Source organism: Myotis myotis, unplaced genomic scaffold (assembly GCF_014108235.1).
Source record: "Myotis myotis isolate mMyoMyo1 unplaced genomic scaffold, mMyoMyo1.p scaffold_m19_p_5, whole genome shotgun sequence".
Taxonomy (NCBI): domain Eukaryota; kingdom Metazoa; phylum Chordata; class Mammalia; order Chiroptera; family Vespertilionidae; genus Myotis; species Myotis myotis.
The window spans coordinates 44,298,399-44,315,706 of NW_023416357.1; the positions used below are offsets into that span (position 1 = coordinate 44,298,399).

Consider the following 17,308-nt stretch of genomic DNA (forward strand, 5'->3'; position numbering starts at 1 on the left):
GAAATACCAGGAAGATGGAAAGGAACACACTTGGCCTAAAAAGGGAATGAGAAATAAAGAACGCAGGCAGACCTCTCTCTTTATTTTCATATTCAATCCCAAAGTCCCGCCCATTTTTTTGCTTCAAATGGCTCCCTTGCTCACAGCTTTTTGCCTGTCCCCTCCCTTATCTAGGCTCTTCTCACTCCACAACTCCCTGCTCATATCCCCAGTATTTCAGTGGCAAAACGTGAGCTAGGGCACACTTCCTTTTTCTTCACCTGATATGCCCTCCCTTCTAAATGTCCATACATGTTGCTTCCACCCCTTCATGGAACCTCCCCCCACATGTCAGTTTGCACTGGCCCCCTTGTCCAGATTGCTGAATCACTTGCATTATTACATGTGGATTATTTAACAATTACTACAATTTAGATTATTATTATTATTTTTTTTACATATTTCATGTGTGAGATTTCTGTTTCCTGAGCTGTGTCTTGAGAGTGAGGAAGAGAATGAGGACACATTCATTTCCGAATGAAGCACAGGCTAATTGTACAGTATATGATCAGGAAATATTTTCAGATGGATTATAAAGACAATGAGAATGTTCTGAGTGAGTTTAGACTGATCTTTTAACCCTTGAAACTTTTCTCTGAAAGTCTCCTCCCGTCTCCTCTTCTTCCTGCAACTTCTTTTTATTGACCATCTCCTCTGTGGCAGGCAGTACGATAAGTGCTTCACCTACTTACCAGTCTTTATTTCTCACAGCTACCCAGGAGGGTATTATTAATCCCATTTTACAGATGAGAAAACAGAGGTTCATGACGATTAAGCACATAGGCCAAGATCTAACACAAAGTTGTTTAGCTTCAGAGCTGAGATTTAAACCCAAGTCAATCAGACTCCAGAACCTTTAATTAATGTGCAGTATTGCACCTCTCTTCGTTATTGTCTCTTTCTCTTCAGTTCTTCCCTTTCCCATTTCTTTTTCTTTTCCTTGATTCAGAGATGAAAATGGATTTATGTGAGGTCAGGGTTGAGAGCATAAGGTGCTAGTTCCAAAATATTTCAGTTCCTTTTCTCCAAAATATTTCTCAAAGATGTGCAGGGGTGGCGACTAAATGCTGTTGTCCAGGTGGGCCTTGGGGGCAGCTTGCTGGCATCATGATCTAGGCACACTGTTCAGCTGTCTTTGCCCTCAGTGGCTCTGATGGAGGGTTTTGCTCCAGAGCTACAACTAATGTAGAATGACTTGCTGTAGAAAAAGGTCAGGGCTTCAAAGGTGAAAGAAGTATCAAGTTGGCAAGGTAGAGCCCTTGGGTCATTTCCAGACACAATCTTTGTCACCACGTGTGTTCCCTTCTACCTGGGAATTAAAGTGAAGTAAGTAATTTAAAACGTGTATTTGCCTATCTTTTTCATTCCAGAAAAGCCAGGCACTACTAGTAACCAAATACAGAGTATAAATTACTTTTTAAATGGTGAGATTTCAAGTAATAGATTTTTTTCTGTATCATAAGAACTGTCATATAAGTGGAAGTGAGTTGGTAGCTATGCAGTATTGATTGGCAAATTATCAAAACCAGGGCATGTGTGATCTTGTTAGGAAACAGACTTTAGAAACACTTCAGTGGTTTAGATAACCAAATGGTAAAAATTCTCTTCTCTTTGGATTTGAAGATTTGGTTAATAATTGATCTTTTGTCCTGATGTTCTAACTTTTTTGGTCCATTATATTTACGTTTCCTTTGACTTGAAGCCCAGGGTTAGGTTTTTTGATGGCTTCCTTTTCATCTGTTTTATACCTGAGTTCTTCTACTTGACTTTTTTGCACTGTGATGCTTCTTTAATTTTTGTTTTTTAAACCAGGGAACTTGATAACTGTTTCATTAAGTTGAGTTCTTGGTATAATCTTGGATCTGTGAAATTCATCCTGACTTTGTTAATACATGAGCAGAGCCAGAAGGTTAATGAAACTGATTCAGAGGAAGAACTTGTCAGCCACATTTGCTTGACACTGTGCTAATTAAAACAATTGGTTGGTTGACTAAATATTTCACCTTTAGAGGACAGTTTGATGGCATTAATTAGGTACTGCTGCCTTATTAATAGAAAATGCTCAATAATTATGATTTCATTGATCCTTGTTTGTAAAAGCCTGAGCTTTTGATTAACTAATGACTGAGCTGAGTTCTTTTTCTGAGCAACAATCCTCCTGCCGATACTACACAGAAACAGGGGATGGTCAGAACCCCTCTCTTGGTCACTGCTGTTTTCCTGGGATGGCTTCTCAGTACCAGGCCGGATGTGCTGTCTTTTTGTGCCATGAAAATCACATTCTTGCTGCTGGCTTTTGTACTCAGAGCTGAATCTACTTGCCCCAGCTGGCTTTGAGAAGCCCTTTGGGTCATTTTCTGAGATGTAGAGTTGGATTCTCCCTTAGATCTGGCTCAGGGAAAAATTGTTTTGGAAATAAAATTCTCATTTGAAAGTTTGACCTGGTCCAGGAAGCTTGTTTTAAACTTTTGCTTGTAGTTGGCCATTATTGTATTTTGAGAACACTGACACATTTAAAGATAATTTAATCACATATTACTGGCCCCAGTTCATGAGAAACTGCTAGCAAGACTCAGTCTTATTTTCATCTGAATGATGTGAAGCCAAAGCATTTTAATAGCAATGAAGTCTGTGCTTTTTCCATAAGTGGTCTGCTAATTTGGTATGAAACTTTGGATATTTCCAATAACCTGATACTTCATCTTTGTTTTCTTGGTCAAATCTGTCCACCATGGTTGATTTAGTTATAGACATTAGGACAATCAAAAACACTAACTCAGTTGACCCTTAGGACTCATAGGCTGCAAAAACAATGTACAGTCACTGTAAAGGGGACAGCTTAGGAGAGGAGAGCTGTAAAGAGAGAGGAGATTAGTGAGAGTGATATAGTGTTAGAATCTCATGCTAATGTGATACATAAAAAATATTAATTAGTCAGTGGGCTGGAACTATTGATATAAGAGAATTTGAGAGCCAGAAAAAAACGGAAGGTGGTAATGCTGAAGCAGCCATGAGTAAAGAATGCTCCAGAGGCCTGGTGTAGCTTATTGGGCGGCTGGTGCCAGGCTAAGAACTGCTAAGTGGGGCACTGCACTGTCATCCAGGATCGGATTTTCCCAATTCCCAGAGACACTGTCGTACCCTGAGAGGAGGAATGTTGTTCATAAGAGTTTTCTCAATAAAATTGAGCATAATCCTGGAGCTAGTAGCAGTTTTCTTTAGTTACTTGTTATATGACTTTTCAGTTTGTTTTACTCTAGTTCTTATTCTTTATATCTCATTAGCATATTAGCTATAATATTACTTTCTCTTTCGTAAGTATGTCTTTAATCAAAGTAACTAGGATGAGGTTCTGGCCCATCTAATAATTCTTTGTTCAGCGAATAGAATTTTTATTCTTCTTTAAAAATTATTAAGGCTTATGATTTTATACTGTGCCTTTGACTGGACTCTTCAGGATTTTATTGGAATGTTTCCATTGATCCTATATGGAATAGTGGTGGTTTGGGTTTGATTATAAATATTACACATGAATATTTTACATATTTGTACATATACCTCAAACTTGCCATCTGCTGGTATTTGACAGATGAGTTGGCTTTTGCCATGTTGATTTAATGGCTTCATTTTATTACTTCCTTTTCCTCTTGCCCCCCCCCCGCCCCCCCGTGGACATTAAACTAAATAAAAAACAAACAGCACAGAATTAATGAATAGGTTAGGCAAAAAATTCTTAAGCTTGAGCATTTTCTAGCAACTAGAAAATGTAATCAGATGAAACCTATATTGGAAGTTTAGAAGAGAAATACCAAACCTCTGAAGTGTCTTACAATGAAAGGAAGCCATACATGCATGCTCAGTTGATTTGATGCTATTCTGAGGTAGACATTTATTTACTAGTGGGAAACACAAAGAAAGCTTTGTGATATAACTTTGAGAGAATATCTCAGTGTGAGTAGTTAGGCATCTATGGAGACTCAATGAAATAACTCAAATAACTTTAAAATTACAAAAAATGAAAATTATTGTGTGAAGAACAAGCCATGGAAATAAATCATATTAGATGGTGTTTTTTTTTTCATTTGACAGTGACTTTTCATTTGAATGAATATTTTGTGCCAACCCCATGTCAGGTGCTAGACACCATGTCAGGTGCTGGGCCAACCTTTAACATTTTTACTTCGATTATTGTGGAACCTCCAACTAGCTTCCCTTACTTCAACCCCTACTTTTGTCCTTTCTGTCTCAGCAGCCAGTGTGATCCTATTAAAAAGTCAGATCTTGCCGAAACCGGTTTGGCTCAGTGGATAGAGCGTCGGCCTGCGGACTGAAAGGTCCCGGGTTCGATTCCGGTCAGGGGCATGTACCTGGGTTGCGGGCATATCCCCAGTAGGAGATGTGCAGGAGGCAGCTGATCGATGTTTCTCTCTCATCAATGTTTCTAACTCTCTATCTCTCTCCCTTCCTCTCTGTAAAGAATCAATAAAATATATTAAAAAAAAAAAAAAAGTCAGATCTTGCCATGCCTTCTATCCAAGCTCTGGCATCTTATGCAGGATGAAAACCTGAGATTTTCTATTATTTTACAGAGTCCTTCATGCTTTAGAATCCTGTTCCCTTGTTTACTTTTATTATTTATTCTCTATCTCTAAACCTTTAAACATTTAGCTCCTTTGCTCTAAATTTAAGCCTCTGTTGATTCTGAAAATTAAAAAGCAATAAGGGGCATTTACATCCTGTTATACAAATATTGTGTACCAAAGTATCAAGGTTGATGTTTGGTCCATGGCGAATAAAAGGTAATCACATGCAATTGAATATTTTCTCCTTCAAGGAGAATCTTGCATGTGTTAACTTCTCATGTCTTTCTAGCTTCCTTTATTTTCTCTGGCTTGTATTCTTGCATTCCATGTCATCTTATGTCTTTGTTTTCTGTTCTATTTGGTTGGGAAAACTCCTCATAATTTTTCTCCTGTTGTAAGTGTGGAGGTTGCCAAACTGTTTTTTTGTTTGTTTGTTTGTTTGGAACTGGCACTAAGTCTGTTGATTGGTTGCTTGGGGTAGGAATTTAAATTAAAAATATTTTTCCTTAAATTCTCTATTGTGATACAGCATCTCAAGTTACAGATTGAGAAGTATGCCATCTTGATTCTCACTTTCTGTAGATTACCCGTGGTTTCTCTTTGGAAGCTTTTATCATTTTTTCTCTACCCTTAGAGCTCTGATATTTTACCAAGACGTGCCCAGGTATGAATTGTTTTCATTTATCCTGTCTAGATTACATTTTATATTTGAACTGTGCCATGTTCAGTTCAAGGAAGGTTTCTTTCATGTTTTGATGCTTCTCTCCACCCCCCCCCCCCCACAACTACCCAGTTTAGTTTTCAGCCATGTCTGATGTATTGCTTAGCACATTCATTGACCTGTAAATTAGAAAGCTGACAGGAACCAGATAGTCATTATTTTTTCTGACGCAGACTTTCTGTGTCTCCTGTCTCTACTCTTCTGAACATTCGCTATTCTTTTCTCTCTTGGAAGACTCACCTTTTTTTGGCATAGATGTGGCCAAATACTGCTGCCCAACAATGCCAACCTGTTTCCAAGTTCAGATCTTCTCAGTTCAAGCACATAGGTAAGAGGCACAATCCCAGATTCTAGGGAGAAAGAATCTAAGTGGTTTAGCTTGGGCCAGTTACATCCTTTTAGGCCAGTTTAATGTGGTCATTGAGGGCAGGTTTTGTGGTACAAACATAGCTGCTAGGCCCACATTCTCAAAGATGTAAGTGGGTAGAAGATTGGGCTTATATCTCAAAACATATCTGCTGCAATATTCTTGTTTATATCCAGTGCACTATTTCTCACTAGAGCAAGTTTAGCTTGTGGTTAAGAACATGGGCTTAGAGTCAGACAGACCTTGATTGGAATCCCACTCAGCCCTGCCACCTATTAGCTGTCTGACCTCTGAGGACCAGATTCTTTCTCTGTACAATTGGGATGATAAAACCTATCTTCTCGGGTTACTGGGAGGATGAGATGAGAATATGTATGGTATTCCCTACACATTCAGTAAATAGAAACTATTGTTAATTATTGCTATTGTTATACCATTTGGGAAAGATTATGTGAATGGAAGAACATCCATTTTACCACCTTGAATAGTGCGAGAAGATCTGGAGACAAAATTTAGATGCCACAGACTGGCATAGTCAATAAAAATCTCACAGTGAGTTTGCCTTTATCACATTTGATCAAAGAAATGGACATAGGTTAGAATTCAGTGGTTTTCAACCTGTGGGTCGTGACCCCTTTGGCGGCCGAACGACCCTTTCACAGGAGTCGCCTAAGACCATCCTGCATATCAGATATTTACATTACGATTCAGAACAGTAGCAACATTACAGTTATGAAGTAGCAACGAAAATAATTTTATGGCTGGGTCACAACATGAGGAACTGTATTTAAAGGGCCAGAAGGTTGAGAACCACTGGGTTAGATTATTGGAGTTAGGGCTCAAAGAATCTATACTTATTTCCAAAATTAAATTTTTTACTTCTGTTGCTTCTGAAAGTGCAATGGTAGTCAGTGGTCTCAAAATCCTAAACAGAGCTAAGCAAGGCTGGTGGTTGTTGGTACAGTCATTAAAGTTCTTTTCAGCCAGTGCCAATTCTGTTGATTGTTTTATTTATTCTGCTTGATGGCAAGTCTGTTCTGATTGGCTAGTGCCTTACCTAGTGAAATATTTCAAATATCATCCCTGGAAATCAAGTATGTGCCATCAATTCAAAAGACTTCAGTTTCATTGTTTAAAAAGATGTACTATTTTCTTTATAAAACAATAGATTTCCCTTGCACTTTTCATACTGATGTGCTAAAATTGTGGGTGGCAGCTGTCCTTAAATGAACTCTAATAAAAAATATGTAAAATGATAGTGATTCAATTTCTATATAGTTAAAGGATGCCAAACATAAGCCAAAAGTTAAATGAACTCTGTGAAAACAATATATGTAAAATGATTATGATTCAACTTCTTTATAGATGGGGGATACCAAATGTAAACCAAAGTTAATGTTTACATAAAGTAAAGTTAGCCAAACAAGCTATGCTTCATTTTAAAATGTAGTGCATGCTTTTCTAAATGGAACTATAGTAGAACAATACCTCAATGACTAACTACTTTTCTCCCAAGTTATGCAGACATTTTGATTGAGAGGGAAGTGTTAATGCAGAAGTACATTCATCTAGTTCAGATCGTAGAGACAGAAAAAATTGCAGCTAACCAACTACGGCATCAACTCGAAGATCAAGATACCGAAATCGAAAGGCTTAAATCAGAGGTACTTCCCAGTTGATGGATTCTTTCTCATTGTTTCATGTTTATTGTCATCTGCTTATGATTACTTAAGGCCTATCAGGGTAAATTTTTAATCCCAAACTTAGTTTCTATGCTTTCAACACACACGGCCAAACTATTGATCTCCATTAGGAATGACTCTGTCTATGTTAAAATTATGGCAAATATGCTTCAATAAACATCAGGATTATAGGCTGTTTTTTAATTATTTGTGCTCCTGATATCCTTCATTTGATCGGATATGCAGAGTTGATGACAATATTTAACTGTTTCCAGATGGACTCCTAGGGTAATGGTAATTGTGAATCTATCATAGATTCAATTAAACCTAAATGATAACTAAAGAAGGACAAAAAATGAATTCATAATGACTTTCCTTTTTCTAGATTTCAGGAGTCCAACGTCTCCTCTCTAGAAGTTTGAAAAACACATTTAAAGAAAATATAAGACATTTGTTAGGGTGCATTTTTTCCCTGAGGTTGGAATTCCTACATCCCTCTTCTTCCCCCACCCCCTTAGCATGAACTTCAAGCTCTATACTCCTAGGTAGTGAGACTGATACCAGGTTAGGGCGGAAGGTGGTCTAGTGTCTGCAACAATGGCAGTGTGCCTGGTCCTCCCTCTCTCCAAGAAGCCTGTGTGTGTGTGTGTGTGTGTGTGTGTGTGTGTGTGTGTGTGTATACTATATATATATACCTTTTCTTGCTCTCTTGTCATTCCTCGTGGGAAGTGTTCAATAGTTAAAGATTTGAAGAGGAATGTAGAAAATGAGTTTTTCCCCCTCTTTCTGACCAGCAGTGCATTAGTATCTCTTAGCTTCAAAGAGAAGAATAGGATAGAATGAAACCTACTACTAATTATATCCTTGTTGACAGAAATAATTCAGCCTTGATAACTTTGGCATAGATGTGGCCAAATACTGCTGCCCAACAATGCCAGCCTTGGTAACTTTATCACTTTTCTGGTATTGGACAACATTTTCTTCTTCGTTTCCTCACATCTTTCTCTTAGACACACTCTGTGAATCCTGTGAGGGGTTTCACCTCCTGCTGCCTGTGTGTACATCACCTCCAGTGTATAGAGCATGGGCATAAGCTGGTTCCATCTGGAATCTGCTTGCTTCTCCGGTGATGATAAGTTGCAGATCATGCTCACCATATCATTAGTGTTGTTCACTTCCCGATTCAACCCTGAAATCTGATATAGTGAAAAAAAAACACAACAGAAAACTTAACAAACCTGCCTTTTAAATACTATATCAGGCACTGTAATTTAAAACAAAATTATTGTGTTCTTTCTTTGCCACAGTAAGCTAGAGCAGATGCTTGTCTGCTAAGTGAAAGAGGTTAGCATTTCCTCTATAAGAGAAAGTTAGCAGCAAGCGATGTTCCCCAATATTTATCTGTGTGTGCTTCTCTGTATTCACTACATTGTATTTTAGTCTGAATATAGACTGCAGTTAAAAACTGCCAGTAGCAGGTATGTCTTGTGTGGTTGCTTTACAAGAGACATAATTTATTTTCTACTCCTTTTATTTTCCCACTTCTCTGCCAGAACATGGTGGAGATGTGTATTTAGTCCTGAGGATAAAATGTAGACAGTTCAGAGGGAGCAATTATGAGCCCGTAGCTCTGTGTTTGCTTGTTAGTGAATCTATAAAGGTTCTTACATTTGTAAGAGCCTGCAATAGAGTGGCAGTCCAGTGAATTTTATTACTCAATGCAGTTGAGAGGCCATCTGGTCTTGAGTTGCCCCTCGCAGGTCACAGAATTGAGCTGGAGATAGAAAAAGGTCCCAGTTTGTTTCAATCCTTTTTATGTTTTAACCTTTCCTTGGCTGGCTGGGACCAACCTTATGGGTCTGAAGCTCCCAATGCAGTTACCGTTTCCCCAAGGAGATCTGTGAGGCTGCTGTACTGTGTGTAGTTGGACGGCCACAGGCTAATTATTCCCCTGGGCAAGCATGAGCATTGAGCTGAGTGTCATTGCATTTGGAGACCACAGGACATTTCAGGCAGCTACCTTTAGCAAGATGGTTGACATGTCCCTCAGCTCCTGAGAAGGCCTGGCTTGGTCATCACTGGCCGTTAGGGTGGTGTTTGGCCCAACATTTCCTAACCCAGATCCCAGTTCACGCTTCTACAGGCAATTCTTATAATAACTTGTTAGAAACAAACCAATATAGGCTTGGGGTGAAGTTCATGCTTCCCCTGCCACAGCACCAAAGGCAGAGAGAGTGAATAAAAACTGAATGTTTCCTGAGGACCTCAGAAGCTACCTTGTAGGCATGACTTCTTATGAGTTATGGCAATAATCCAGTATTTTTCAGTTCATGAAATGGACCTATTTTGTGTTCTAGATTATCGCTCTTAATAAAACCAAGGAAAGAATGCGGCCTTACCAAAGCAATCAAGAAGAGGATGATCCAGACATCAAAAAGATTAAAAAGGTAGGATGTATGGGTTTTCAGCTGCGGAGTAGCACAGCGACCAGTTGTTTTATAATGTCTTTGTCACTCTGGTCCTGGGCTGAGAACCTTGGTGTTTCTGTCCTAATGGCTCTGAGATTTGCCCTTCAGAGTGATCAGACATGACTACTTTTTTGGAAAAGTTTCAGCTTGAGATTTCTTCCCCGTCCTGAGAATCCCCTTCTGGATTCTGTGGGAAGGACATTAAGATAATAGTGTTCCCCAGTTGGGTTAATTAGGTGCTGTTTAACCTCCTAATTTTATACTGCTTCTTATTTTGGGGGAGTGTTTTTTAAATTACACTCAAACATATTTCTTTTAGCATAGTCTTTAGTGCTTATTTTTTTTGAACATGTAAGAAGATTAGGTAAATCACTACATCTGCAGGAAAGTAGGGGAGGGTGGGGATAAGGGGAAGAGATCAACCGAAGGACTTGTATAAATGGACAAACCAATGGACATGGACAACAGGGGGATGGGAGCATGAGTGTGTGTGTGTGGGGGGGAGGTTGGGGGTTAATGGGGGGGATGAGGACACATTTGTAATACCTTAACTAATAATAATAATAAAAAAAAATCACTACATCTGCTCAGATTTCTGGTTTATTATTGTTTCTTTGTTGTTCATCATCCACAAAATCAGCAGATCCTTTCCATCTTACTGTTATGTATAACTGTACAACTTTTGTAATTAACCAGACACTGGTGCTCAGTCTAGTCTTCTGTGTTTGCCTTAGGTCATCTAGGTTTTGAGTTTGGTATTCTTCATAGTTCTGTGTGCAGCACTTACTCAGTTTTGTTAACATTATGTGGAAAGCTTCACCATTAAACTGTTTATATGTTCTTTATTTCTTAATCCTGTTTTCCTAAGCTAAATAATTATTCCCCTTCAGTTGTAGCAAAATTTTAGCTAAGTATTGCTTAGAATTTGAAATAGAAAAGCTTCGTAGGACTAAGTTATAATGCTTTTAGTTTTTAAGAAATAAAAAAGTAAAATAACATCATTTCTTTCTTAGAATTTATAACTTTATAAATTGAATTTGGTTTATGTTATTGTGTTACAAGATTCATATTATTGCCTTTCTTTTGATAGTATGTAGTTGCATGTAAGCAACGATATCAGTAAAATACAATTTTCAGTGCAGTTGTAGAAGCTGGTCTGTTAGGAAGTAAATGAATCAGCTTTTGCTCAGCAGGAGATAACTGTCCAAATAAATAGAAAAGTTTTATTTAATATAAAATTCAATTTAGTTGATTTTTAAAAATACTCTGTTATATGGAAGAATAATGATAAAGTAAGTAGTTTTTACATTTAATAACTTCCTATTTCTTAATAGAAAAAAGTATAAAACTATTTTTAAACTTATTAAATAGATTTTGAAATTAACTTTATTGTTTTTCTGTCCCAAATCAAACTAATACCTGTGTGGAAAAAGGGTTGTTTACAAATGAATTATTTTCTCTATTCTGATCTTGACAAATATCAACATAATTTGTCAACTTCAAGAGACCAAAAATTGAAGTTGGTTATAATTCATAGAAATTTGCTATTAGATTTTTCCAGATAATATACATATAATTTCTCCCCACATAATTCTATTAAAATATGGTTAATTTTTATTGTTTGGGGTAAGTCAACTGTATGAATGTCTGTAGAAAATTGATAGTATGCTGACATCAGTAGGTAAATGAGAGAATTTAAACATTGCAAAAGAAGAGTAGTTGTTTAAATACATGATAATTTAAACCACATGGGTAAAACAGTATGGAAAAAATAAAAAGTGTAAGACTGAATAGATAGCTATGATACTAAAAGAAGATTTGGTAGTGATTTAATGCTCTCAATTATATGTGAATTTGCAACCTGCTTTGTTGCTGAATCTGCCCCTTTAATATAACAAATCCTAATGAATTATCATATAGGCTTTTTATATTTAGAAAGGACCTCAGATATATTTGGTCAATTATTTTATAGATGAGGAAATAGAGGACCAGAAGTCAAGGTCACTCACTAGGTTAGTTACAGAACCTTTGGGTTAAGGATTACATCATATATCTGTTTGCCTTGCACCCAGCATTTACCTGGGCATTTAAACAATGGTCAGTAAATATTTATTGGCTAACACACACACAGGCCATGTACTTTGTGAGGTTTGCTTATTATTTTCAAACCATACATAGGGAATTTAGATAAATATTTTAGAGGCTAGCATATCTCTCTATATAAAAGGCTAATATGCAAAGTGTCCCCTTGGGAGTTCAAGTGGGAGACTGGGAATCTGATTGCTCGCTATAATGTGCGCTGACCACCAGGAGGTGGCGTGGAATGAAGAAAGGCCTCGGCCAGCAGCCGGCAGCCGGGGAAGGAAAGCTCTGGCTGGCAGCCAGAAGGCCCCAATTGGCCCTGATCACCGGCCAGGCCTAGGGACCCTACCCGTGCATGAATTTTGTGCACCAGGCCTCTAGTTTTCTATAAGATTGATTTTTAAACTGTATTTTATGTTTCTTTTCACAAAATAATAACCATTGCAAATTGTTAACATGTATTTTTTCCATGTGGCTGGAAAAGAGAGTCCTTACAGTTAACAAGGGGCAGGTAAAAGAACACTAAATTTCCTTGTAGCCTTCCTAGTTGTGTGATTTACCATGAAATTTAGTTTACTCATCTGTAAAAGAAGTTGGATGAGCTTATTACTAACACTTATTTTTAAATTTAAACAAATGACATCTCAACAACACAAAATCAAATAACCAAATTTTAAAATGAGCTAATGACTTTAATAGACATTTCTCCAAAGATTACATACAATTGGCCATATATATATATATATATATATATATATATGCCTAAATGACCGTTATGACCAGAAAGACTGGTTGACCAGTCGCTATGACACACACTGACCACCAGGGGGCAGACGCTCAACGCAGGAGCTGCCCCCTGGTGGTCAGTGCGCTCCCACAGGGGGAGCGCCGCTCAGCCAGAAGCTGAGTTCACAGCTGGCGAGCGCAGCTGTGGTGGCGGGCGCCTCTCCCGACTCTGCGGCAGCGCTACCGAGTAGCGGCTGCAGGCGCAGTGGGCTGGGATGAGCGTGAGTGGCATGGCGCCCACTCGGACTCCTCCCTGGCTGCCTGCTGCTTGGTGCACTGCTACATCCCCCAAGAGGTCCTGGATTGCGAGAGGGCCCAGGCCAGGCTGAGGAACTCCACCCCTCCCCCACCCCCTCCGTGCATGAATCTGTGCACCGGGCCTCTAGTCTATAATAATAGAAGCGTAATATGCTAATTAGACCGGACAGCCGAATGACCTTCCAGACATCATTCCAGATGTCCTTCCGGATGAAGCTGCCGCAGTGGGGCCTTAGACAGAGATTGTTAGGGGTGATCAGGAAGGCAGGCAGAGGCGGTTAGGGGTGATCAGGCAGGCAGGTGAGCAGTTAGGAGTTTGCAGTCTCGGATTGCAAGAGGGTGCAGGCCAGGCTGAGGGACCCCTCTGCCCCTGTGTATGAATTTTGTTCACTGGGCCTCTAGTTTGTATATAATCTTTGGAGACATCATATAAACATAAAAAGATGCTCTACATGACTAAGCATCAGATAAATACAAATTAAAACCACAGTTTGCCCTAACCAGTTTGGCTCAGTGGATAGAGCGTCAGCTTGCAGACTCAAGGGTCCCAGGTTCGATTCCAGTCAAGGGTATGTACCTTGGTTGTGGGCACATCCTCAATAGGGAGTGTGCAGGAGGCAGCTGATTGATATTTTCTCTCATTGATGTTTCTAACTCTCTATCCCTCTCCCTTCCTCTCTGTAAAAAAATCAATAAAATATGTTAAAAAAAAAAAAAACCACAGTTTGATATCACTGCATACCTATTAGTATAGCTACTCTCATGAAAACAAAATAATAACTATTGATGAAGATGTAGAGAAATTGAAACTCTTGTGTACTATCGGTAGCATTGTAAATTGATTCAACTGCTATGGAAACAGTATGGTGGTTCCTCAAAAAATTAAAAATAGAACTACCATATGATCCAGCAATTCTACCTCTGGGTACATATCCAAAATAATTAAAAGTAGGATCTTGAAAAGATATGGGCACTCCTATGTTCATTGCAACATTATTTACAGTAGCCAAAAGGTGGAAGCAACCCACTGTCCACTGAATGGATAAAAAAAAAAGTGATACATATGTATAATTGAATATTATTCAGCCTTAAAAAGGAAAGAAATCCTGGCACATATTACAACATGGATGAACCTTGAGGGCATTATACTAAATGAAATAAGCCAGACACAAAAATACAGATAACTATATGACTCCACTTGTATGAGGTATCTAAAGTAGTCAAATTCACAGAAACAGGAAGAATGGTGGTTCTCAGGACCTAAGGGAAAACTGAAAAGGCAAGTTGTTTAATGAGTATAAAGTTTGTTTTGCAAGATGAAAAAGTCTCAGAGATCTGTTGTGCAACAATGTGAATACAGGATGTAGCAAAATTATGTTTATAATTGTGAGTACACGAAATACAGAGTGTGTTCTTATATTATTTAATAATTACTGTATTATTTTCCACATGAACACTACTGAACTACACACTTAAAAATGGCTAAGATGGTAAATTTTATGTTATGCATTTTTTTACTACAATTTAAAATATTTTTAAAAATATCTGATTGCTAAAGAATAAACATTCGTTCTTGAAATGTTAATAACTAACCATGTAATATTATTATACTAGAGGCCTAGTGCATGAATTCATGCACCAGTGGGGTCCCTCAGCCTGGCCTGCGGGATCGGGCCAAAACTGGCTCTCTGACATCCCCTGAGGGGTCCCGGATTGTGAGAGGGCACAGGCCAAGCTGAGGGACCCCACCGGTGAACAACTGGGGCTGGGGAGGGATGCAGGAGGTTGGCCAGCTGGGGAGGGACTGTGGGAGGGCTCCAGGGCATGTCTGGCCCATCTCACTCAGTCCTGATTGGCCGGACCCCAGCAGCAAGCTAACCTTCCAGTCAGAGCGTCTGCCCCCTGGTGATCAGTGCACGTCATAGTGACTGGTTGACCAGTCAACTGTCTGCCTCCTGGTGGTCAGTGCAAGTCATAGCAACTGGTCAACTGGTCAACTGTCTGCCCCCTGGGTGGACAATGCACATCATAGTGAGCAGCTGAGCAGCCTTAGCATATCATTATCATATTATGCTTTGATTGGTTGAATGGCCGACTGGCCGACCGGACACTTAGCATATTAGGCTTTTATTATATAGGAGGATTCTGGTGTCTATTTAGGCAGGCCTAAATACCTTAAGCTTATGGAAGAAATTTGTAAACCTGATAAAATTATTATTTTAAAAATCATTTATATTCTGTTATCTGAAAAAAGCCTGCCATTACATATTCTAGGGGTGGGACCATTAGTGCACCAATGAAAGAGCAATGTTTCATATGGCACAGGATGGACACCTTTACTGACAGACTTAAAAAACCTGTCTCACAGATCCCTGAGGTCTTCTCTTCTCTTCTCTTCTCTTCTCTTCTCTTCTCTTCTCTTCTCTTCTCTTCTTTTTTCTTCCCCTTCCCCTTCCCTTCCATCTTCCCTTCTCTTCCCCTCCCTCTTTCTTTCCCTTCCATCTTCCTTTCCCTTCCCTTCCCTTCCATCTTCCTTTCCCTTCCCTTCCCTTCCCTTCCCTTCCCTTCCCTTCCCTTCCCTTCCCTTCCCTTCCCTTCCCTTCCCTTCCCTTCCCTTCCCTTCCCTTCCCTTCTTTTCCCTTCCCTTGCCTTCCTTTTTCCTTTTTGCTCTATAGGTTCAGAGCTTCATGCGAGGATGGTTGTGTAGAAGGAAATGGAAGACCATCGTGCAGGATTACATCTGTTCTCCTCATGCTGAAAGTATGAGGAAGAGAAACCAGATTGTGTTCACTATGGTAGAGGCTGAGTCAGAGTACGTTCACCAGCTCTACATCCTGGTCAACTGCTTCCTCCGGCCCCTACGAATGGCCGCCAGCTCCAAGAAGCCCCCCATCAGCCATGACGACGTCAGTAGTATTTTCCTCAACAGGTTTGTCTTGGCATAAATCAGTCATGTGAAAAACCCATTTGTATTTCTTAGAATTTTTACTCTACTCATAAAAACATAGGTTTCATAAATTCACTTTTATGAGTTTATGACATTGAAAATAAGAAAGCTATTATTTGTGTTTCATTACTAGTCCAATTTGTATATCTTTATCTTGAATCTTGGCATGTAGTTTTCTGTTTTTCTCCTCTATTTGATATATGTTTTCTTATCATTCTGTGGGGGTATGTTTATGTTGGGAAAGATCATCTCCCTCACAAAACGAAGGAAATGGAGTGATTAATGGGTCATTACATAAGATTTATACAAAAGTACTCTAGGAAGAGCAAAAACTAACAGAGGGCCTGAGACTTTCTAGTAAATCTATTCACTCAATAAATATTTATAGTATCTTTACTGCTGAGGATTCCTCAGTGAACAAAGCAAAAAATAAAAAGAAAATAAAAAATCCCTGCCTTCATGGAACTTAAGTTTTGATGAAGGAAGACAGACAATGAATAGTGATTAAGTGAACTATGTAGTCTATCATGTGGTGATGAGTTCTGTAGAAAAATGAAGAAGCAAAGGAGAGGCCTAGCCGGTTTGGCTCAGTGGATAGAGCGTCAGCCTGCGAACTGAAAGGTCCCAGGTTTGATTCTGGTCAAGGGCACATGCCTAGGTTGTGGGCTCAAACCCCAGTGGGGGACTTGCAGGAGGCAGCCAAACCATAATTCTCTCTCATCATGGGTGATTCTATATCTCTCTCTCCCTCCCTCTTCCTTCCTCTCTGAAATCAATAAAAAAATATATTTTAAAAAAAGAAGCAAAGGAGATAGGGGGAAGGAAAGTGCTTAAGTGTTTCACTTAAAATTTTAGTTATTTGTTTTTGAGTAGATAATAGTTCACAAGTCAAAACAACATGAAAACATCAAGCAACAGTTAGAAATCTCATTTTTACCTTGCCTTCGCCCACCCCATTCCCCCACTTTCTGTATGTAATCATTTAAATTAATTTCTTATTTATCCTTCCAGTGTTTATTAATGTAGATGAAATCAAATGTGGATTTTGAGTGTTACTTTGCCCCTTCTTACACAAAAGGCAATGTATTTTTTATATAGATTTTTCTTTCATGTATCAATATATCCTGGACATCTTTCCATATTGCTATCTAAAGACCATTCAATTTTTAAAAAATTGCTACATTGTATTATATTATGTGAATGTGCCATAGTTGTGTGTGTGTGTATGTGTGTGTGTGTGTGTGTGTATGTGTGTAATGAGAAGAAGTCTGATAGCATGTGATTAAAAGCTAGGCTTTGCTGTTGTGAGGAAGGAGGGAGATTTTCCCACATTGGATGGCAATGGCTCTACTCAAGACTGAATTATATTCTTATT

The 17,308-nt window shown here is 38.8% G+C and overlaps 1 protein-coding gene across 2 annotated transcripts in view; it reads left to right on the forward strand.

Annotated features, from left to right (window-relative positions):
- Positions 1–17,308, forward strand: part of RASGRF2 (Ras protein specific guanine nucleotide releasing factor 2) — a 183,526-nt gene that overhangs the window by 61,636 nt on the left and 104,582 nt on the right. For both annotated transcript variants that reach the window (XM_036310218.1, XM_036310219.1), the window contains exons 3-5: positions 7,227–7,374; positions 9,750–9,839; positions 15,662–15,915. In XM_036310218.1, coding sequence (XP_036166111.1) covers positions 7,227–7,374; positions 9,750–9,839; positions 15,662–15,915 — 492 coding nt within the window. The remainder of the gene's footprint in view (positions 1–7,226; positions 7,375–9,749; positions 9,840–15,661; positions 15,916–17,308) is intronic.